Here is a 22,713-nt window from a genome sequence, read left to right as displayed (position 1 = left end):
TTTCTGCCTGGGAAAATGGGGGGAGAGAAGTCAAGGAAATATCCCTTTATTTTAATCATAACAGCATAGTCTCTCTCTCCGTGGGAAGATTGTGACAGCTTGTCTTAGGAAGACCTTACCCAGGTCATCACTGAGTAGGTTAGCCCTGGTGTCACCCCTTCTGTTCATTTCTACAGGAAGAATTTCATCAACACTTAGCTCATTCTGGAATTTGTTATTCTGACAATTTGGCAGTTCAGTTTACTAACGTATTATGTGTGTTTACATGTGTGTTTCTGAGTGTGTGTATGAATGTGTGTGTCTGTGTGTGTCTGTGTGTCTGTGTGTGTCTCTGTATGCCTTTCTGTGCGTCTGTATAACTGTGTATCTCTGTGTATGTATGCGTGTGTCTCTGTATGTCTGTGTGTCTGTGTGTCTCTAAAGGTCTCTTGGATATCTGTGTGTCTCTGTGTGTCTCTAGATGTCTCTCTGTGTATCTGTGTGTGTCTGTGTGTGTTTGTATGTATGCGTGTCTCTGTCTCTGTGTGTGTCTGTGTGTGTTTGTATGCATGTCTCTGTATGTCTCTGTGTATGTCTGTGTGTTCTCTGTGTGTTTGTTTCTCTGTGTGTGTGTGTGTGTGCCACCTAAATGACTCATGTAGGAGGTGTCACTGCTACTCCCCCATGTCCTAGGTAAGGAACAGATTTAGAGGCCAATGGTGGCACGGTCACCATGCACTCTGCCCTTTCCTGCCCAGCAGCCAATCTCCCTCTGGACTTCCCTCTCGCTTAGCCCAGATCCCCACGGTCCTCTGGACAAATGTCTCTGTGTGTGCCTGTGTGTCTCTGTGGCTGTGACCTTGAGCAGGCATTTTAACTCTCTAGGCCTGCAGGTATTGGGGGATAGAATAGGGCTCATGATATAAGTGGTGGGCTTGGTGCTTACTGTGTGTCACTGTGCTGAGGACTTTCCTGTGAACCCATCTCCTCCTCAACCTCCCAAATGAAGTGTGTCCCACTGTCCCGGTACCACACACGTCCATCCTGTCCTTGCTCTGCCCACTGTGCCCAGGGTTCCTGCTTCACTCAGGGGAGAAGCTCCCCATCCTTTTGATGGCCTGAGAGGCCCTGCAGAGTCTGGTCCCCTACCTTTCTGCACTCTTTCCTCCTTTCTCTCCCTTTCTCCCCCTCACTCGTGCTGTCCCCCTACACTGGCCTCCTCTCTCTCCCCTGCACACTCTTCATTCATTCTTCCTGTCTCTGTGTCTTTCATATAACATGTTTTTATCATCCGGATACTTCAGCTTCTCCAACCAAAGTTTTCATTTACCTATTTTTTTTACTTTCCATTCTCTGCCTACCTGTTTTAGGGAAACAGTAGGTTGTTTGCTCACTTTGTTCACCTTAAGTGGGCTATTTTTCCTTTTGCCCAGCATTCTCTTATATCTAGGATAAAATCACATTAGGTTAAATATATTGTACTTTTACCATGCTAATTTTTTCTTTTTTATTATTCTCACACTAAATCTCAATCAAAGACTTCCTTGATGAAATAAAATTCGGAAGTGGCATTCTCTTTCTGCTTGACTCTGGCTTTCCAAATCATGCTTATTAACTTTGTAAGCCTTTATTAAGTCCCATTTGTCCTCAGAAATTTATACCGAAGTGGAGAGCTGACTATATAAATGAATATAAACCAGTACCCATCCTACATGGGGTGGGGAGGTGTCTATAATGCTACCACGCACAGCGAGGGTTCCATGGCAAAAGGAGTGGGTCCTATCCTTGCCTAACACAGTCAGAAAGCCTTCTGGGTCAGGTGTTCAACACTGAATCCTTGAACTTGAACCTTGGTATCTGGACCCTGTGGTTTCCTGGCCAGAGCTGTGCTGAGAACAATGTGAACAACGTGCTGAGATTGTCCAAAGTCACAGGGAAAATGGCGGAAGGTTCACCCTTGCTATTGCCAGAAAGAGGCATTTATGGATTTTCTTTCCTTTTCTTTCTCTTTTGACAGGGTCTTGCTCTGTCATCCAGGCTGGAGTGCAGTGGCACAATCTTGCCTCACTGCAGCCTTGACCTCCTGGGCTCAAGCGATCCTCCCACTTCAGCCTCCTGAGTAGCTGGGACTAGAGGCATGTGTCACAACACTCAGCTAAGTTTTGTATTTTTTGTAGAGACGGGGTTTCGCCTTGTGGCCCAGGCTGGTCTTTAAATCCTGGACTCAAGTGATCCTTCCACCTCAGCCTCCCAAAGTGCTGGGATTACAGGTGTGGCCACAGTTCCCAGCCTTGTTTTTTTTCTTGTTTCCAGTTTAACTTCATACTGTATATTGTGTGGGCCTTTATTCCTGAATCATGGTTAAACTCCTTAGGCTTGGCCGGGCGCGGTGGCTCAAGCCCGTAATCCCAGCACTTTGGGAGGCCGAGACGGGTGGATCACGCGGTCAGGAGATTGAGACCATCTTGGCTAACGCGGTGAAACCCCGTCTCTACTAAAAAAAATACAAAAAACTAGCCGGGCAAGGTGGCGGGTGCCTGTAGTCCCAGCTACTCGGGAGGCTGAGGCAGGAGAATGGCATGGGCCCGGGAGGCGGAGCTTGCAGTGAGCTGAGATCCGGCCACTGCACTCCAGCCTGGGCGACAGAGCAAGACTCGGTTTCAAAAAAAAAAAAAAAACTCCTTAGGTTTGACTTATGGGCCTCAAAATTATTGGGCAGTTACATTACTTGTCTACCTCCTTATTCCTTATTTTAGTAATCAGTTATTGTGTTAGGTCATTCTTGCATTGCTATAAAGAAATATCTGAGACCGAGTGCGGTGGCTCATACTTGTAATCCCAGCACTTTGGGAGGCCGAGGCAGGTGGATCACAAGGTCTGGAGTTTAAGACCAGCCTGGCCAATATGATGAAACCCCATCTCTACTAAAAATACAAAAATTAGCTGGGCACAGTGGCAGGAGCCTGTAATCCCAGCTACTTGGGAGGCTGAGGCAGGGGAATAGCTTGAACCAGGGTGGCAGAGGTTGTAGTGAGCTGAGATTGAGCCACTGCACTCCAGCCTGTGGGACACAGTGATACTCCGTCTCAAAAAAAAAAAAAAAAAAAAAAAAATCTGAGACTGGGAACTTTACAAGAAAAGAGGTTTAATTGGCTAATGGTTCTGCAGGCTATACAGGAGGTATGACACCAGCATCTGTTTCTGGGGAGATCTCAGTCTCAGGAAGCTTCTAATCATAGCAGAAGGCGACGGGGAGCAGGCACATTACATGGTGAAAGCCGGAACAAGAGAGACAGGGTGTGGGGGGTGCCATATACTTTTATTTTATTTATTTTTTTGAGATGGAATCTCACTATGTCCCCCAGGCTCGAGTGCAGTGGCGCAATCTTGGCTCGCTGCAGACTTCCTCTCCCAGGTTCCACTGATTCTCCTGCCTCAGTCTCTTGAGTAGCTGGGATTACAGGTGCCCACCATCACGCCTGGCTAAGTTTTGTATTTTTAGTAGAGACGGGATTTTGCCATGTTGCCCAGACTGGTCTTGAACTCCTGGCCTCAAGTGATCTGCTCGCCTTGGCCTTCCAAAGAGCTGGGATTACAGGTGTGACCAGATCTACCATGAACACAGCACCTAGCCATGAGGAATCTGCTCCCATGATCCAAACACCTCCCACCAGGCCCCACCTCCAACACTGGGGATTACAATTCAACATGAGATTTGGGTGGGGACAAATATCCAAACTACGTAAGTTATGCACTCTTACTTGGAATTAGCACAATGGATACCCCTCCACTCAACTCCATTCATACAATCACAGATAACTAGGCCAAACACCAACAATAAAAGGAATACCAAAAGAGACCATACAAGGCATTAAGAGATACTCCCCGTAGTGAAGTAAAACAAACATCCTTTCTTGCAGCCAAAAAGCTTTACGCCAAATACTGAATTGTGTGTAGACATACTAATATGAAGCATTTGTTTTTAAGTTTTTGGCATAATTTTGACCATAATTATTTTGACTTTTTAAAAATTAATACCCAGTATTGAGATATTTTAAAAAATAAGTTGAATTTCTCTTAGATTAAGCTCCATTAACATTGTAAATGTTCTCAAATAATAGCCATTAATGGGCAGAACAAATAAAATACTGGATTACCATAAAAAAATGAACCTTGAATCTTTTTTAAAAAATAGATCTATTGAGGTACAATTTAAATATTGTAAAATTCAACCTATTCAAGTATACAATTCAATGTTTTTTTGTAACTTTACCAAGTAGTGCAACCATCACTATAAATCGATTTTATAGCCAGGAGCAATTGCCTGTGCCTTTAATCCCAGCTGAGGCTGGAGGACTGCTTGAGCCCAGGAGCTAAGACTAGCCTAGGCAAAAGGCAAGACCCCATCTCTACAAAAAAAATTTTAAACATTAATCAGGCACAGTTGTTCATGCGTACAGTCCCAGCTACTCAGGTAGCTAAGGTGGGAGGATGATTGTGCCTGGGAGGTTGAGGCTACAGTGAGCCAGGATCACACCACCGTACTCCAGCCTGGGCAACAGAGCAATATCCAATCTCTTAAAAAATTAATTAAAGGGCTGGGCTCATTGGCTCATGCCTGTAATCCTAGCACTTTGGGAGGCCGAGGCGGGAGAATCACGAGGTTAGGAGTTCAATACCAGCCTGGCCAACATTGTGAAACACTGTTTCTACTAAAAATACAAAAAATTAGCTGGGTGTGGTGGTGTGCCCTGTAATCCCAGCTACTCGGGAGGCTGAGGCAGGAGAATCCCTTGAACCCGGGAGGTAGAGGTCAGAGTGCGCCGAGATCGTACCATTGCACTCCAGCTCAGGAGACAGCATGAGACTCCATCTCAAACAACAACAACAACAACAACAAATTAATTAAAAATCAATTCTGCAGGCCGGGCGCGGTGGCTCACGCCTGTAATCCCAGCACTTTGGGAGGCTGAGGTGGGCGGGATCACGAGGTCAGGAGATCGAGACCATCCTGGCTAACACAGTGAAACCCCATCTCTACTAAAAATGCAAAAAATTAGCCAGGCGTGGCGGTGGGCGCCTGTAGTCCCAGCTACTTGGGAGGCTGAGGCAGGAGAATGGTGTGAACCCGGGAGGCAGAGCTTGCAGGGAGCTGAGATCGTGCCACTGCACTCTAGCCTGGGCGACTGAGCGAGACTCCATCTCAAAAATAAATAAATAAATAAATAAATAAATAAATAAATAAATAAATTCTAGAACATTCTCATGGTTCCCAGGAAGATTCCTCCCTGATGCCCACTTACAGATAATCATGTTCCCACCTCAGCCCCAGCCATTAATCTGTTTACTGTTTCTCTAAATTTGCCTTTCTGGACATTTCATGTAAGTGGACTCATACAATACACAGTTTCTTGTGCCTGGTTTCTTTCGCTTTCCCACCTTTGAGGTTCATCCATACAGCAGCGTGTGTCAGCAGTTTGCTCCTTTCTGTTGTTGAATAGCGTTCCAGTGCATGGATAGAGCACATTTTGCCTATTCATTCATCAGTGGATGGATATTTAGGTAGTTTCCAGTGCTTGGCTATTATGGATTATGCTGTATGAACAGTGACTCACAAGTCTTTGTATAGTACCTGTTTTCATTTCTCTTGGGTAGATACCTAGGGAGTGGAATTGCTGGGTCATATGGTAATTGTATGTTTAACTTTTTGAGGAACCTTCAAACTGTTTTCCAAAGAGGCTGCAACACTTTATATTCCCACCTGCAAAGTATGAGGGTTCTCATCTTAGTTTGTTTTCTGCTGCTATAACAGAATACCACAGACTGGGTAATTTATAAAGGTCCCACTACTTAATACTGCAAATGGCAATTAAATTTCAATATGGGTTTTAGAGGGGACATTGAAACCATAGCAGTTCTGTTCCTCCACATCCTAGCCAACTTCTGTTATCTGTCTTTGATTAGTCATTTTAGTGTGTGTGAAGTAGTACCTCATGGTGATTTTAATCTGTATTTCCCTAATGACTAATGATGTTGAGCATCTGTGCATATGTTTATTAGCTATTGGCATATCTCCTTTGGAGAAATATCTGTTCATTTCTCTTTCTTATCTGTTCTCTTTCTCTTTCTTATCTGTTCATATCTGCTTCTTTTCTCTTTCTTTTTTAATCCTAACCGATAGACCACCAGGGATTTTGCTCCTTTGTTGTCGTTGTTATTAAGTTGTAGAAGTTCTTTGCAAATACTGGACACAAGTCCGTTATCAGATTTGGTTTGGCAAATATTTTCTCCTAGTCTGCTGCTTCCCTTTTTGTTTTCTTAGTGGTGGCTTTCTTCAGCTTTATTGAGGTATAATTGACAAACAAAATTATATAAATATAAGGTGTACTCGATCTTAACCCTAACCTTAATCCTTATTCATCCTCGGTAACTGAAAGTTTGTACCCTTTGACCAACATCTCCCAGTGCTTTGCAACCACCATTCTATTCTTTGGTTTTATGAGTTCAACTTTTAAGATTCCACATGTAAGTGAGACCACGTTCTGTGTCTGGCTTATTTCACTCACCGTAATGCCCTCTGGGCTCAACAGCATTGCACGTGAACACCCTTATGCCCATCACATAGACTCAACAATCGTTAATGTTTTGCCACATTTAATTGATTTATTTGTGTGTATATTTTTCCTCCCCAAACCATTTGAGACCAAGTTGCCAACATCACGACCCTTCTCTGCTAAATACCTCAGCATGCATCTCTTAAGAACAAGATGTTCTTCTAGGCACCCACCAAAGTTAACAATTCCATAATATCACCTAATATCCAGTCCATAGTCAGGTTTCCCTTGTCCCAGAGGGTGCTGTCAAGTTTTTGGATTTTGGCTAATCTGATGATGGATGAGAAACAGTCTCTCAAGTAATTTTCTTGTCTCTTATTATGATTAACAATGGGAATCTTGGCCAGGTGTGGTAGCTCACACCTGTAATCCCAGCACTTTGGGAGGCCGAGGTGGGCGGATCACCTGAGGTCAGGAGTTCGAGACCAGCATGGCCAACATGGTGAAATCTGGTGAAACCCTGTCTCTACTAAAATTACAAAATGAGCCAGGTGTGGTGGCACGTGCCTATAGTCCCAGCTACTAGGGAGGCTGAGACAGGAGAATAGCTTGAACCTGAGAGATGGAGGTTGCAGTGAACTGAGATCATGCCACTGCACTCCAGCCTGGGTGATAGAGCGAGACTCTGTCTCAAAAAGGAAAAAAAAAAAAAAAAAAAAAAGAATGGGCATTTTACGTGTTCAGAAGGACTGTAGTTCTTTTTCTATAAACTATCTGCTCACGGTTTTTGTCTATTTTAAAATCATATTTTTGGCTTTTTCATCTCTGTTTTTAAGAACTCCTTTAATATTGGTGAAATTGGCCTTCATCTGTAAATTACAATTTTTTTTCCCATTTGCCTTTATTTTTTATTTATTTATTTTTTTAAAGACGGAGTCTCCCTCTGTTGCCCAGGCTGCAGTGCCGTGGCACGATCTTGGCTCATTGCTCCTGGGTTCACGCCATTCTCCAGTCTCAGCCTCCCAAGTAGCTGGGACTACAGATGCCCGCCACCATGCCCAGCTAATTCTTTTTTTTTTTTTTTTTGTATTTTTAGTAGAGATGGGGTTTCACCGTATTAGCCAGGATGGTTTCCATCTCCTGACCTTGTGATCTGCCCACCTCGGCCTCCTAAAGTGTTGGGATTACAGGCGTGAGCCATCACACCCAGCCCCATTTGCCTTTTTTAAAAATAAAATTTAACTTTGCTTCCGGAGCTTTAGGCACAAAAAGCTTTCTACAAATTTGGATTTTTGTTGTTGTTGTTGTTTGTTGTTGTTGTTGTTTTTGAGACGGAGTTTCACTCTTGTTGCCAAGGCTGGAGTGCAGTGGTGTAATCTCGGCTCACTGCAACTTCCGCCTTCTGATTTAAAGAGACTCTCCTGCCTCAGCCTCCCGAGTAGCTGGGATTACAGGTGCCCGCCACCACACCTGGCTAATTTTTGTATTTTTAGTAGAGACGGAGTTTCATCATGCTGGCCAGGCTGGTCTTGAACTCCTGACCTCGTGATCTGCCCTCCACAGCCTCCCAAGGTGCTGGGATTACAGGTGTGAGCCACTGCACCTGGCCGGGTTTAATTTTTATATAGTTGAATTTAATCAAGATTTTCTTTCACTGTTTGAGTCTTTTGAGTCCTAAATAAAAAATTTTCTCACTTCTGGGTTATAAATAAATTTCCCTCTGTTTTATTTTAAAAGTTGTACACTGGGCAGTGCGGTGGCTCACACCTGTAATCCCAGCACTTTGGGAGGCCAAGGCAGATGGATCACTTGAGGTCAGGAGTTTGAGACCAGCCTGACCAACAATGGTGAAACCCCATTTCTACTAAAAATACAAAAATTAGCCAGGCAAGTTGGCGGGTGCCTGTAGTCTCAGCTACTCAGGAGGCTGAGGCAGGAGACTTTTGAACCCAGGAGGTAGAGGTTACAATGAATAGAGATTGCTCCATGGCACTCCAGCCTGGGTGACAGAGTGAGACTCTGTCTCAAAAAAAAAAAAAAAAAAGAGTTGTAAACTTTCCTTGGCTGGTCCAAAGGTAGTGAGTTATCTCAATGAATTGTTGACTATCAGTTACTGATCAAACTCCTTGTTCTACCCTTTCCCCTCTTCTCACTACTGTAGTTGACTAGTCTTAAAAAAAGAAAAAATAAAAATAAAAAAGAAGTTGTAAGGTTTCATTTTTAAAAATCTGGATCTCTGGACCATTTGGTGTTTATTCTGATGTTTGGTGTGAGGTATGGATCCACTTTTATCTTTTTTTTTTTTTTTGAGATGGAGTCTCGCTCTGTCGCCCAGGCTGGAGTGCAGTGGCCGGATCTCAGCTCACTGCAAGCTCCGCCTCCCAGGTTCACAACATTCTCCTGCCTCAGCCTCCCGAGTAGCTGGGACTACAGGCGCCCGCCACCTCGCCCGGCTGGTTTTTTGTATTTTTGTAGTAGAGACGGGGTTTCACCGTGTTAGCCAAGATGGTCTCGATCTCCTGACCTCATGATCCACCCATCTTGGCCTCCCAAAGTGCTATGATTACAGGCTTGAGCCACCGCACCTGGCCTCACTTTTATCTTTTTTCCAAATGGAATGTCATGGTTCCAGCACTGCTTATTAAGAAGTCTTATGTCCCAGTGATCTGAGACGCCACCTTGGCCATGCACCAAATCTTCACATGTACTTGGATACATTTCTGGACTTTCTATTGTGTTCCATTGGTCTGTCTGGCTATGCGTTTCCAGGTACACCATTTTTATTACAGAGGCTTTAAAACATTAAAAAAAAAAAAATTTTAGAGGCCGGGCGCGGTGGCTCACGCCTGTAATCCCAGCAATTTGGGAGGCCGAGGCGGGGCGGATCACGAGGTCAGGAGTTCAAGATCGGCCTGGCCAAAATGATGAAACCCCATCTCTACTAAAAACTACAAAAATTAGCTGGGTGCAGTGGCATGCGCCTATAATCCCAGCTACTTGGGAGGCTGAAGAAGGAGAATTGCTTGAACCTGGGTGGCAGAGGTTGCAGTGAGCCGAAATCGCACCACGACACTCCAGCTTGGGCGACAGAGTGAGACTCCATCTCAAAAAAATAAATAAACAAATAAAATTAGAGACATGGTCTCACTCCGTCCCCCAAGCTGAGTGCAGTGGTGTGATCATAGCTCACTGCAGCCTCAGATTCCTTGGTTTAAGCAAGCCTTCCACCTCAGCTTCTGGAATAGCTGAGATTACCAGCGCACACCATCACACTTAGCTAACTTTTAACTTTTTATTTTTGTAGAGATAGAGTATCGCTATGTTGCTCAGGTTGGTCTGAAACTCCTGGGCTCAAGCAATCCTCCCATCACAGCATCTCAACGTGCTGGGGTTACAAGCATGAGCCACTGTGCCTTGCCAATTACAGAAGATTTATGGTATGTTTTAATGTCTGGTAGGGCTTACCTCCACCCCACTGCCCTTTTTTTTTAAAAAAGAAATTCTGCTATTTTTGCTTGTTTATTATTTCATATCAACTCCAGAATCAACTTGTTTAACTCCAGAAAAAAACACCTACCCTCAGTATTTTTGTGACGATCATGTTAAATGGATATATTTACCTGGGCCAATTGGACTGTTTGTGGTATTGAGTCATCCTATCCAAGAACAAGGGGTGTTTTCTTCTCATGTTTATAACTCACACCTTCATTGCACACAGAAGGAGGCTCTCTTTGGGGCACAGGCCCTCCGATGGGTTGAAGTATGCCCCCAAAAAACATATGTTCAAGTCCTAATGCCCAGCACCTTGATCTCAGACTTTCAGGCTCCAGAACCACGAGATGATACATTTTTATTTAAGCTGCTCAGTCTGTGGCACTTTGTTGCGGAAGCCCTAGCAAACTAATTCAGGCCCCCCGGAGGATCTCCTAGGGAAGAACTGAGCAGCCCAGCAACAGCTTGAGGATATCCAGAAACACTTGTGTGCTCTCCTGTCCCTGATCCTGGGCAGGCTCACATAGGCCTGTTTCTTGCCTGCCATGAAGCTAGGTGAGCGGATCAATGAATGCATCGCAGTGCTGGAGGTGTGACTTCACTCTCAATGGGTGGCCAAACCCACTGAGGTCAAGGCCAGTGAATAAACCATTTGTCCAATGCAGCTCAGACAGTCAGGCAGGGCCAGGAAGAAAGTCTGAGTTTGGGGCATATTTCTTTTTCTCTTTCCTTTGGAATCTAGAAGCAGCCCCCTGTAAATTATTATTCCAAGAAACAAACAGCAAAATTGTGCAGCACGCCACCCTCATACCATGCCTGCTATGTGCTGTGAAAAGATAAGAACAAAAAACTTAGAAAGCGGAGAGTCAGAGCCCTTGCTGTGTGTCTTTGGACAAGTTAGTTCACCTCTCTGGTCCTCAGTTTCCCCATTTCTTCACATGGAGATAGTAAGGGTACCCATTTCCCAGGGTTAATGTCATGATCACACCAGGAAATGAATATAAAGCACCTAGCAAGTACTGTGTCTTAGTAGAGATTGGCAATTATTAATAAGCACTGCCCCCACGTTACTTACAAAGGCAAAATTGGGATGAACAATTTCTGCATCTTCAGCTATGATTCTGAACATAGTGCCAATAACTTTTCCTCCTCCTTTTCCCAGAGATGAGTTTGGGACAGACAAACTGTGTTCACATTTGCTTCCAACAACATTAGTTACTAAGTGTTTTCTCATTATGAAAATGAAATTATGTCTCAATTCATATTCTGTTTTAAAAAAAGAAAAAAAAGAATCAACAGAAAGCTGTCACTTCTCACCGCAGCATCAGTTCCCCCAGTGGCGGGCGCGGCTTGGGGCCATTGTTGGCAGCTGCATCCTTGCTTCAGGGATGAGGCTTGTGTGAGTCATGGAGGCCCTGCTGTTCCTGGTCCCTTTCCTGGGCTCCTGGGCTCGTCTTCATTTATTTGTTCAACAAGCCTTGCTTTGAGATTTGTACTGGGGACCAAGAGAGACAAGAAACCATGCCCTTGCTTCCAAGCTAGTGGGAGAGAGAGAAATGATCACCGACAGGCCAGTTGCAGTGGCTCACGCCTGTAACCCCAGCACGTTGGGAGCCAAGGCAGGTAGATCATGAGGTCAGGAGTTTGAGACCAGCCTGACCAACATGGTGAAACCCTGTCTCTAATAAAAATACAAAGATGAGCCGGGCGTGGTGGCGGGCGCCTGTAGTCCCAGCTACTCAGGAGGCTAAGGTAGCAGAATTGCTTGAACCCTGGAGGTGAAGGTTGCAGTGAGCTGAGATCGCGCCACTGCACTCCAGCCTGGGCGACAGAGCGAGACTCCATTTCAAAAAAAAAAGAAAGAAAGAAAAAAGAAAATGAACGACAAAGTGGTCTTTAGGGGTTACTACTATTCTTATTTTACAGGGAGGTGAGGCTTCCAGGGGGAAAGTGGTAGGTAACTGAGGCCCACCTCTCAAAGGCATTTCCTCCAGGTATTTCTATCCTACATCAGCCTTTACATCTCCAAGTAGACATCCTCTCCTCTGGGCATCTTTCCTGGGTACCCAGTTTCTATCCTGGCACTTAACAAGTCTGTCCCACCACTGGAACGGCTGTTGACTGAATGACTGCAGCACTCAATTCTTTTCCATCTTCAACCTTTTACACTTCACTGCATCTACTGGCTCTAACATGTCATCAGTTCTCAGGCCCTTTCATTAATTTATGCACCATTAAGAAAGGAATATGCTGTCAATTAATGATGACATGCTTCCAATTGTTACGTCCTGAGAAATGCTAAAATATGAAAACTGTGCCTTCAACACAATGAATTATATGATGAAAGCAATTACTGCTTTTAAAAACATCCGAGGGGAAGAAGATTTTATAAATATCTATAGAAAAATAATAACAAAGTTTTCTAAACACTTACTCTGTGCCAGGCATTGTTCGAAAGTACTTTTCATCCATGAGCTCCTATCGGGGTTGGCAAACTTTTCCTGTAAAGGGATAAGGGTAAATATTTGAGGCTTTGTGAGCCATACTGTCTCTGTCACAATATACACCTCCCATTGTAGTGTGAAAGCAGCCACAGATACCACGTAAAGGAATGGGTGTGGCTGTGTTCCAATAAAACTTCATTTATGGACACTGAAGTTTGAATTTTATAAGACATTCACATGTCATAAAATATGATTCTTCTTTTGATTTTTTCCCCCCAACCATTTAAAACATAAAAACCAGTCTTAGTTTGTGGTTTGTACAAAAAGAGGTAGCGAGCTAGGTTTGGCTTACAGGCTATAGTTTGCCAATCACTGTCTTATATAACCTTCCTATCAATCCTACAAGATCGATACGATTATTATTCCCTCTTTAAAGATGAGAAAACTGAGTCTCACAGAGCTAACGTAACGTGCCCAAATACACACAGCTGGTGAGTAAGCAAGCTGGGATTCTAATTCAGGAGGTCTAACTCTGTAACTTGGTTTTAAGGACAATGCTGTTACCTTCATATGTTGCCTTCTAATCTTACCTTTTATTCTTTGTTACAAAAGTTACACATTTAAGTTTAAAAAGTTCAAATCACTCAGAGTCATAAGGAAGAAAATGAGAGGAACTCCACCCTCCACAGATAAACACTGTTAAGGGTTTGGACACACAGCTCACACAATGCTGACTGGTTAGAATGTTCTGAACACTGTGTGACTTTGGACAGATTGCCTAACCTCTCTGGGCCCTCGTCTCTCAAATGAGGAGGTTAGACAGGATGACACAGTTCTGTGGGCCCTGCCAGGTCTGAGCATGGAGATCTGTTTGTAAGGATTGTGCAATGACAGCTAGCTCTGTCCCAACTGCCTGGGTGTAGAGGGTGATGTCAGCCCTTTGCCAGTCCCTCAAGGTAGGCCTGAGTGGCTACAGAGTCTCTTGAGCAGGGGCATGAGGGCCTGAGTTGGGAGTCTTAGGAGGCTCCAGGCTCCCTGCTGGGCTGACACCAGGGACCACTCTGTCCAGTGAGAAGAGCTCCAGGAAGCTTGGAGACAGAGGCTCCAGGCAGTGCTGCCGGACATGGGGCTGGCAGACTGGCAGACGCGGAGGCCTCAACAGAGCCAGGCCCAGCTCCCTCTCTCAAGTCAGACAGGCGCTGGGTTTGGATCTGCGTCTGATGATTACCAGCTTTATGACCTCAGGCATGTGACCTTTGGCATGTCTCCTCTCTGAGCCTCTTTTCTTGCCTATAAAATGGGGACAACAAGCACCTCACAGGATCACTGCCAGATTCATGGAAAGATACCTGTAATGCACCTGGCCCAGAGGTGAGGCCCAATAAGTGTCAATGACCACCCTCCACCCTTCTGACACTTTTCAACAGTACCCTTTGAAACAATTCTACCGTTTCCCAAATTGTGAACCTACTATGTGCCAGGCACCACATCAAAGGTAGTAGGCTGGGGAGTGCAATGCTGAGAAAAAGACACCCCTTGTCTTCAAGCTGACAAGCTCACACCCTGTGGGGAGTACGACAAAGATCTAGGTGACTTGTACACAATGAGAATACATGGACAATGTCCTCCAGGCCAAGAAGAGGGAGCAGTTGGAGGAACCTAAGGAGTCTTCACTTGGAAAGCCCAGAGGGGCCACTGTCTGGCAGGGGGTGGGGGAGGAATGTGAGCAAAGATGTGGCAGAGGACAAGAACATTCCAGGAACACAGGCCCACAGAATTTTCCTGGAGCACAAGAGAGAAAGAAAAGAGAGTGGGAAGCTGAGCCATATAGATGGCGAGGCTCAGTAGCAGTGCGTTTTGGATTTGCTAAGAAATGGGGAGTTGTAGGATATTGAGGGGAGGAACCCCATACAGCACAGGGGAGACAGGAAAAAGGCCGTGGGTTTTCAAAGAGGGAACATGAATGTGGGACCCTGCTCCCCCTCTTGAGAACACCCCCTTTGGGTGTCATCCATATCAGGTTCTTTTTTTTTTTTTTTGAGACGGAGTCTCGCGCTGTGTCACCCAGGCTGGAGTGCAGTGGCGCGATCTCGGCTCACTGCAAGCTCCGCCTCCCAGGTTCAGGCCATTCTCCTGCCTCAGCCTCCGAGTAGCTGGGACTACAGGCGCCCGCCACCACGCCCGGCTAGTTTTTTGTATTTTTAGTAGAGACGGGGTTTCACCATGTTAGCCAGGATGGTCTCGATCTCCTGACCTCGTGATCCGCCCGCCTCGGCCTCCCAAAGTGCTGGGATTACAGGCTTGAGCCACCGCGCCCGGCCATCCATATCAGGTTCTTACACACTGTTTCACTTGGTCCTAAATGGATGTTATTCCCAGTTTACAAATGGGGAAACAGACGCTCAGAAATGGTCAGCTGCTTGCCCAAGGTCACCGAGCAGACAGTGAGCGGGGGCCTCTTTCTGACTGTCATTGGGGGAGCTCCACTCTTCTCAAACTGTGATCCCAAGAGAGATCCAAAGTCGCCTTTGAGAGCAGGATTAGGACAGGGACTATGAGCTAGGGCCAACCCTGGCTACACCCAGTCTCCCCAAAGTCCTTGGAGGTGTGTGTTATTATTATTCTCTCCATCATGGGAAGGAGGGGGTGGAGCTCAGCACCATGGGAGGACTTACTCAAGGCCACACATTAAAGGTAGGGAATCCCGGCCAGCTTTTGGGGAAGTATGGAACTCTGAACCCTTCCCGCTACTCCACACTGCCTCCAGGTTTACTCCTAAGCAGGACTAGGTAGAACTGGGAACAGCCCAGGTCAGAAAGGCCCAATTCTCTCCCCTGAGTCAACATCCACTGATTTACCTGCTTCATTCCCTCTGGTGGCCAGGCCCACAAGGCCAGTCCCTCACTCCTGTGGTTACAGACACCAGATGATGCTGGGCTCTCTTTGGCTCCATCCTCAGTCAGAAGCAGCATCTCCACTGCCTGGATTGGGGGCCTAGGTGGCTACACGTTTACCACTTGCCTCTAGGCAGGTGACCCACCGTGAGTGCTGTGTGGTAGAGGGTCTTAAAGAGGAGCTCTCCCTGAGTCGGGCCCCTGTCCACTGATGTCTCTCATAAGCAGATGGCTTGCAGTGACCTTCTCCCTGGTTCTGAGGCAAGTCTCTGAAAGGCACAGGGACAGAACCATTCTGCTGGGAAGGGGAAACCCTAGAGATACAGTGAATCATAAAGAGCAGGGGTGGGGTAGGGCCTGGGTTCCCTAACCCCCCCATCTCTCACTTGGGCCTCAAACCATCTACAAAGTGGGCCAGTGTAGACCCACGGTACAGATGTGGGCTTGGAGGCTCAGTAGGGGTCGAGACTCACCTCTGACCATCCAGCAGCAAAATGACAGGGTTCAAGTCTACTTTTATACTCCTTCCAGCAAGGGAGGAGAGAGAAAAGCAGGAGAGGCCAGAAGATACCTGGCTCTAGGGCCAGACTGTGCCACTACTACCGTGATAATGGCACTAAAGAGAATCTTGCTCTGTCACCAGGCTAGAGTGCCATAGTGTGATCTTGGCTCACTGCAACCTCCGCCTCCTAGGCTTCAGGCGATTCTCCTGCCTCAGCCTCCCGAGTTACTGGGATTACAGGCGTCCACCACTACGCCCAGATAATTTTTGCATGTTTAGCAGAGACGGGGTTTCACCGTGTTAGCCAGGATGGTCTCAATCTCCTGAACTCGTGATCCGCCTGCCTCAGCCTCCCAAAGTGCTGGGATTACAGGTGTGAGCCACAGCACCCAGCCCTTAAAAGAGTTTTCTTGTTGAAAAATTTCGGTAGGGGAAGGTATAATGAATTCTCTTGGTGAGAGAAAAAAAAAATGGGACAAATCAAGTCGGTATGCAGTGAAAAGTCAGCAGCTGTAACATTCTATGATTCAACGCAAAAAGTATGTTGAGTTCTTCAGCTGAATAAGTAGTATAAACAAATAATTTCTTTTTCTTCTATCTCTCCATACAGGGAGGGTGTTGCTCTTATCTGAGGACCTCTTTGCTGTCCTCGACCAATGTTCAAATGAAGGTAGAAAACGCCCTTTTAAAAAACAGCACTCCATTCCCTGAACTTTTCTAGAAGAATCCAGGCAGAACGTTTCCGCAGGCGAAAACACACAAGCTAAGCGAGGCAAATGCAGAAGTTGCCTCTGGTGATACAGCTCGCACAACGACGACAGAGGGTGGCCAGTGAAATCCCCTCCCCCAGGAGGGGAGGAAACCGCAGAATGTTCCTGACTCGGCACCCGGGCGGGTGGCGCAATGTTTATGTTTGTGTACCTAGCGCGTCGCGTCGCTGCAGCAGGCTGTGCTGTCCAGGGGGCCGTCACTGGGACTCAGGGCACGGATATCGCTGGGCGTTGGGGGCGGGGGGTCTTCCCAAGCGTTGCGATCCGTGTCCTGGCAATCCGCCCAGAACGGCCCGGGATTGGATTTTGCCTTCAGCCTATAACGGAAGCGACGACAGGGAGCGAGGGTTGGGGCCGGCTTCTGTTCCGGGTTGGAGCCCCCCAGCCCAGCGCTTAGTGGGCGCTCACTCAGTATACTGCCTATTTGTGTAATAAAGGGATGCAGAAGCTCGGTCTGGAGCCAAGGTGACAGAAACGTGTCGGGCGGCCCCTGGGGGGCGCCGTCGAGTCGCGCTGCGGGTCGCCCCTCACCCCTCCAAACGCCAAACCCGGGAATCCACCGCGGGGCCTTGCGACCCCCGACCGGGATTTCAGTCCCTTGAGCTGCCTTCCTTGGCTCCAAGTCTTCCGGGGGCCACAGACTAGGAATAGCATTATTTCCCGCTGGGGGTTTGCTCGCTTACACTTTCATGGCAAATGTAGATATTTTAAAGCCACCTTAAAGAAAGTCGGGGAAACAGGAAAGCATTGCCCTGAACCTCTCCGCCCCAACTCGCTCGAGTCGTTCTTGGTAGGAACGACTTTTCTATCGGCAGAACTGTTCATTTTTCTCCAAACTTCATCTTAGGCGCCTCTGTGCTGCCCCCCGCGCCGCCCCACCCCACACCCCAGTAGTGTGGTTCTGGGCAAGTCAGTAGCTTCGCTTGGGGAACCTCAGTTTTCCCGCCTGTTAGTGATGAGGAAATGAGAGAAAGGGGCACAAGAGTATGCAAAAGCGCAGGAAGCCCCTTTCGGCTCAGGTCGAAGGCCGAGGGGCACGGGGAAGGGGACTCGGGGAGGGAGAGACGGAGGAGCGGCGAGGCCAAGACAGGTGGCACGTCGCCCATTCTCCCGGCCGCTCGCATCCCAGAGGTCAGCCTCAGCTGGCAGCGAGCCCTCCGCCTCCCCGCTGAGCCCGGAGCGCGGCGCGGGCCCAGTCCCTGGGGACGCGCCAAGAGCAGGCCGGACGGCAGGGCGGGGGCCGGGCCGCGGGGCCGCGAGCCAGCGCGCAGCGAGCGGACCCAGCTCCGAGGTTGATGACGTCTTCCTCTCTAGCTCGGCGGCGCCGGGCCGGGCAGGGCGGGTGACGTCACCGCCCCGTCACGTGATCACCATTCAAACAAACACCCTCCTCCCCCTGCGCGCGGGTCAGGCCCGCCCAGTCGCCCAGAGGCCGCATATAAACGAGCTCTCCGGATAGGGCTAGCTGCGAAGGACATTCGGGCTGTGTGTGCGACGTGGTTCGAAGGGGCAGTCGGGGCAACCGCGAAGAAGCCGAGGAGCCCAGAGCCCCGCGTGACGCTCCTCTCTCAGTCCAAAAGCAGCTTTTGGTTCGGCGCAGAGCGACCCGGGGGTCTAGCTTTTCCTCGAAAGGCGCCGCCCTGCCCTTGGCCCCGAGGACAAAGAGCACCGCAGGGCTGATCACGCTGGGGGCGCTGAGGCCGGCCATGGTCATGGAAGTGGGCACCCTGGACGCTGGAGGCCTGCGGGCGCTGCTGAGGGAGCGCGCGGCGCAATGCCTGCTGCTGGACTGCCGCTCCTTCTTCGCCTTCAACGCCGGCCACATCGCCGGCTCTGTCAACGTGCGCTTCAGCACCATCGTGCGGCGCCGGGCCAAGGGCGCCATGGGCCTGGAGCACATCGTGCCCAACGCCGAGCTGCGCGGCCGCCTGCTGGCCGGCGCCTACCACGCCGTGGTGTTGCTGGACGAGCGCAGCGCCGCCCTGGACGGCGCCAAGCGCGACGGCACCCTGACTCTGGCGGCCGGTGCGCTCTGCCGCGAGGCGCGCGCCGCGCAAGTCTTCTTCCTCAAAGGTACGCCCTCGGGGAAGCTCGGGGCGGGCCGCACACCCCTGAGATTTTGCCCGGTACCCTCGGCTCTTGGCTCCCGGGGGGTCGCCCCACCTGCAGCGCGTGGGCGCTGGAGTACATTTATCTCTGGAACTTGGCATTGGCTTTGTTTGGCTCTGGGAACAAAGACTTGCCTGGGCCTTTCCGCTGTAAACTTCCAGCCCTTGGTGGGTGGGGGAGTCGTATGAAGGTGCCCTGTCCCGGCGTCACTAATGACGAAAAAAAAAATGTCTTTGTATTCCCAGGAGGATACGAGGCGTTTTCGGCTTCCTGCCCGGAGCTGTGCAGCAAACAGTCGACCCCCATGGGGCTCAGCCTTCCCCTGAGTACTAGCGTCCCTGACAGCGCGGAATCTGGGTGCAGTTCCTGCAGTACCCCACTCTACGATCAGGTTAGTAGGTGTCCCTGCCACAGGGGAGAAGTAAGAACTGGCAAAGGCACGGAGGAGTAGTGCCAGGGAGAATATAGAAAGTGACCTGCAGCATTATTTATAACGGAGGGGACACAGGGATATGATTGCAGGCTCTACAGAAATGAATTTGCTGGTCCTGCCCAGGCAAATGGGCTTAGTTCCCTATTTATTTATCCTCCAGCAACAGAACTGAGTTCACTCGCTATCTGAAATTGACTTTTCCAGCAGAAAGTTTTTGTGGGTGTGGGCACTGGCCTTGGCTTTGAGCGAGCTTGATGAATGTTGGATATTTCTGGATTTCAGGGTGGCCCGGTGGAAATCCTGCCCTTTCTGTACCTGGGCAGTGCCTATCACGCTTCCCGCAAGGACATGCTGGATGCCTTGGGCATCACTGCCTTGATCAACGTCTCAGCCAATTGTCCCAACCATTTTGAGGGTCACTACCAATACAAGAGCATCCCTGTGGAGGACAACCACAAGGCAGACATCAGCTCCTGGTTCAACGAGGCCATTGACTTCATAGGTAAATGGAATGGATGCCTGGGGCTTTTCTGCCTCTCTCTTCTCATTTTAGCCCCTAAGCCCAACCTCTGTGGCAAGAGCTTGAAGTCTTCTGAGCCTTCTTCCAGACATTCAGTATCAGTCTGGTGTGGGCAACATTCCTGCAAAATGTGAATTTGATTCAATGTCCCACTTTACAGATTTGCAAACTGGGGCTCACAAAGTTGAATTGACTGGTGTGAGATCTATCTGCTGAGTGGAAATCCCCAGTCTGAGTTTAAATCCTGTGCCATCCTTTGCGCAGTGCCCAAGTTGCTTCCATGAACAGTAGCCATGTGATGGCATGTGGTGATGTTGACCATTTCTAGACGAGACACACATGACCTTTCTCAGATACACTGTACCTGGGCTTGGGGTGGTTCTCCTGAGCTCTCCAGTAACCAGCCGCTCCTTTTGTTTTCTAGACTCCATCAAGAATGCTGGAGGAAGGGTGTTTGTCCACTGCCAGGCAGGCATTTCCCGGTCAGCTACTATCTGCCTTGCTTACCTCATGAGGACTAACCGAGTCAAGCTAGACGAGGCCTTTGAGTTTGTGAAGCAGAGGCGAAGCATCATCTCCCCCAACTTCAGCTTCATGGGCCAGCTGCTGCAGTTTGAGTCCCAGGTGCTGGCCCCACACTGCTCGGCAGAGGCTGGGAGCCCCGCCATGGCTGTGCTCGACCGAGGCACCTCCACCACCACTGTGTTCAACTTCCCCGTCTCCATCCCTGTCCACTCCACGAACAGTGCGCTGAGCTACCTTCAGAGTCCCATCACGACCTCTCCCAGCTGCTGAAAGGCTGTGGGAGGTGAGGCTCTTCACCTGGGACTCCAGGCTCCTTGAGAGGAGAAATGCAGTAACTCTGGGAGGGGCTCGAGAGGGCTGGTCTTTATTTATTTAACTTCACCCGAGTTCCACTGGGTTCCTAAGCAGTCGTTGTGATGACTTAGCGTCAAGACATCTGCTGAACTCAGCACATTCGGGACCAATATGTAGTGGGTACATCAAGTCCCTCTGACAAAATGGGGCAGAAGAGAAAGGACTCAGTGTGTGAGCCAGTTTCTTTTTGCTCGCTCCTGTTTTTTGTAGAATCTCTTCATGCTTGACATACCTACCAGTATTATCATTCCCGACGACACATATACATATGAGAATATACCTTATTTATTTTTGTGGAGGTGTCTGCCTCCACAAATGTCATTGTCTACTCCTAGAAGAACCAAATACCTCAATTTTTGTTTTTGAGTACTGTACTATCCTGTAAATATATCGTAAGCAGGTTTGTTTTCAGCACTGATGGAAAATACCAGTGTTGGGGTTTTTTTTTAGTTGCCAACAGTTGTATGTTTGCTGATTATTTATGACCTGAAATAATATATTTCTTCTTCTAAGAAGACATTTTGTTACATAAGGATAACTTTTTTATACAATGGAATAAATTATGGCATTTCTATTGAAATTTCAATGCTTTTATTTCTTTGGCAACCACACCCAGTCCCTCTCCCACTAGTGAACTAGGGAAGAATTTCGACAAGGGCCTGCAGAATGTGTTGAGATCTGATCCCTGTGGTGGCCCATTGGTCCCATGAAATGGCTGGGTTGCAAGGGAGGAAGACAAGTGAGTATCATGGAACACCAGATGCTACAACTGAACTCTTAGTATTGGATCAGTGTGTCTGCCCATGCCGATTTTAGCAGCTCTGTAACCTACTATGTCACCCAGGATGCTAAGGTGTCCCCAGAGCTAAAGCTAGGAGGAAATCGCCACTTGCCTGGATTACCTTTTTCATTTAATACCCTCCTCAGGTTAATATAAAAAGTCGCCTGACCGTCTCTTGAGCTGTGCTGGAATTATGAGACAAAAGTTTTTCCAAACACATGATATAAGGCAGTGTGTGCTACCTGCCCCCGGAGAAACTCAGCAAGGCCCTTTGCAGATGAGATGCTGAGACCCAGCATGGCTAAGTGGCAGAAACAGGGGAATTGGAATCTATATCTGTTTCGGACTTTCATTTGCCCATCTCACGGCACTCTTTTTGCTTTTTTTTTTTTAGACAGAGTCTCTGTTGCCCAGGCTGGAGTGCAATGGCATGAGCTCGGCTCACTGCAACATCTGCCTCCCAGGTTCAAGCCATTCTCCTGCCTCAGCTTCCTAAGGAGCTGGGATTACAGGTGCACGTCACCATGCCCGGCTAATTTTTGTGTTTTTAGTAGAGACGGGGTTTCACCATGTTGGTCAGGCTGGTCTTGAACTCCTGACCTATCTTTTTGCCTTTAAAAAGGCTTTTGTTATTGTGAAAATAATACATTGAATGGCCAAAAAAAAAAAAAAAAAAAATTCAAGCACTATAAGCAAATACCATGCAAATACATCACCTGCAACAGCCTGTTCCCAACCTGACCATTGCTAACATTGCGGAGGACATTCACGCTGGTGTTTCTGCATATAGACATGGCATTTTTGCTGGTTGTCTCCTTCAGGTCACCTGCTGTTCTGATTTCATAATTTTATTGAAGATAAGCAATTAAACCTAACTTGATCTAGGATAATACTCTGAATTTGTACTCCTTTGCCAAGCAGGCAAAAAACAGAAAAGATGTAATTGCTAACAACCTGTAATCCAGTCTACAATGTTGCGTTAAGAAACTGAAGTTCTTGGATTACTGGCCCCTTCGCGCCCCACTCCACTCTGTTTCTGGACAAAGTGCTATGGGAAGCAGAAAAGGAAATACCCCATTTGTCTGATCCAGGAGCACCCTGTGCTATGGGTCTGGTCCTGTCCTGTTGTTCAAGGTCTTTACACAGAATCAGTGTCCTTGACTTTGCCCCTCTGGCTCACTGTCTGCCACTTGACTCCCAGGGTCTGAAAGATCCCTGTGTTCTAAGTTTTAAGAACTTACCCTGGGCTGGCAAGCTCATTTCCTCAGCTGGGTTTCCGATTACAAGTATATTCATGCCTATCAAAACAAATCGTACCCAATGTTTCTATCAAAGCCTAGAAATTTACTATTGTAA

The 22,713-nt window shown here is 47.8% G+C and overlaps 1 protein-coding gene and 2 long non-coding RNA genes across 4 annotated transcripts; 2 read left to right on the top strand and 1 right to left on the bottom strand.

Annotated features, from left to right (window-relative positions):
- Positions 1-10,039: 10,039 nt before the first annotated feature.
- LOC103885585 lies at positions 10,040-16,087 on the bottom strand. Of its 2 annotated transcripts, XR_002522877.2 has the most exons (4): positions 15,328-16,087; positions 12,460-12,526; positions 11,101-11,563; positions 10,040-10,851 (listed from the first exon to the last, which is right to left on the bottom strand). It is a non-coding gene; the product is annotated as an uncharacterized LOC103885585 (long non-coding RNA). The 2 variants fall into 2 exon arrangements; XR_002522876.2 differs by having other exon boundaries at positions 10,040-11,563.
- Positions 13,764-17,095, top strand: LOC116274992. The gene is made up of 2 exons (XR_004183899.1): positions 13,764-13,840; positions 16,476-17,095. It is a non-coding gene; the product is annotated as an uncharacterized LOC116274992 (long non-coding RNA).
- A 949-nt stretch (positions 17,096-18,044) lies between these two features.
- Positions 18,045-21,156, top strand: DUSP1 (dual specificity phosphatase 1). Its single transcript, XM_003900522.2, has 4 exons — positions 18,045-18,708; positions 18,990-19,135; positions 19,460-19,679; positions 20,122-21,156. The coding sequence occupies exons 1-4, from the start codon at positions 18,342-18,344 to the stop codon at positions 20,490-20,492; spliced, it is 1,104 nt and encodes a 367-aa protein (XP_003900571.1). The 5' UTR covers positions 18,045-18,341; the 3' UTR covers positions 20,493-21,156.
- Positions 21,157-22,713: the final 1,557 nt, after the last annotated feature.

This window comes from Papio anubis, chromosome 5, assembly GCF_008728515.1.
Source record: "Papio anubis isolate 15944 chromosome 5, Panubis1.0, whole genome shotgun sequence".
Taxonomy (NCBI): domain Eukaryota; kingdom Metazoa; phylum Chordata; class Mammalia; order Primates; family Cercopithecidae; genus Papio; species Papio anubis.
The sequence above is the reverse complement of the archived record's forward strand: the minus strand, read 5'-3'. Positions and strand labels throughout refer to the sequence as shown.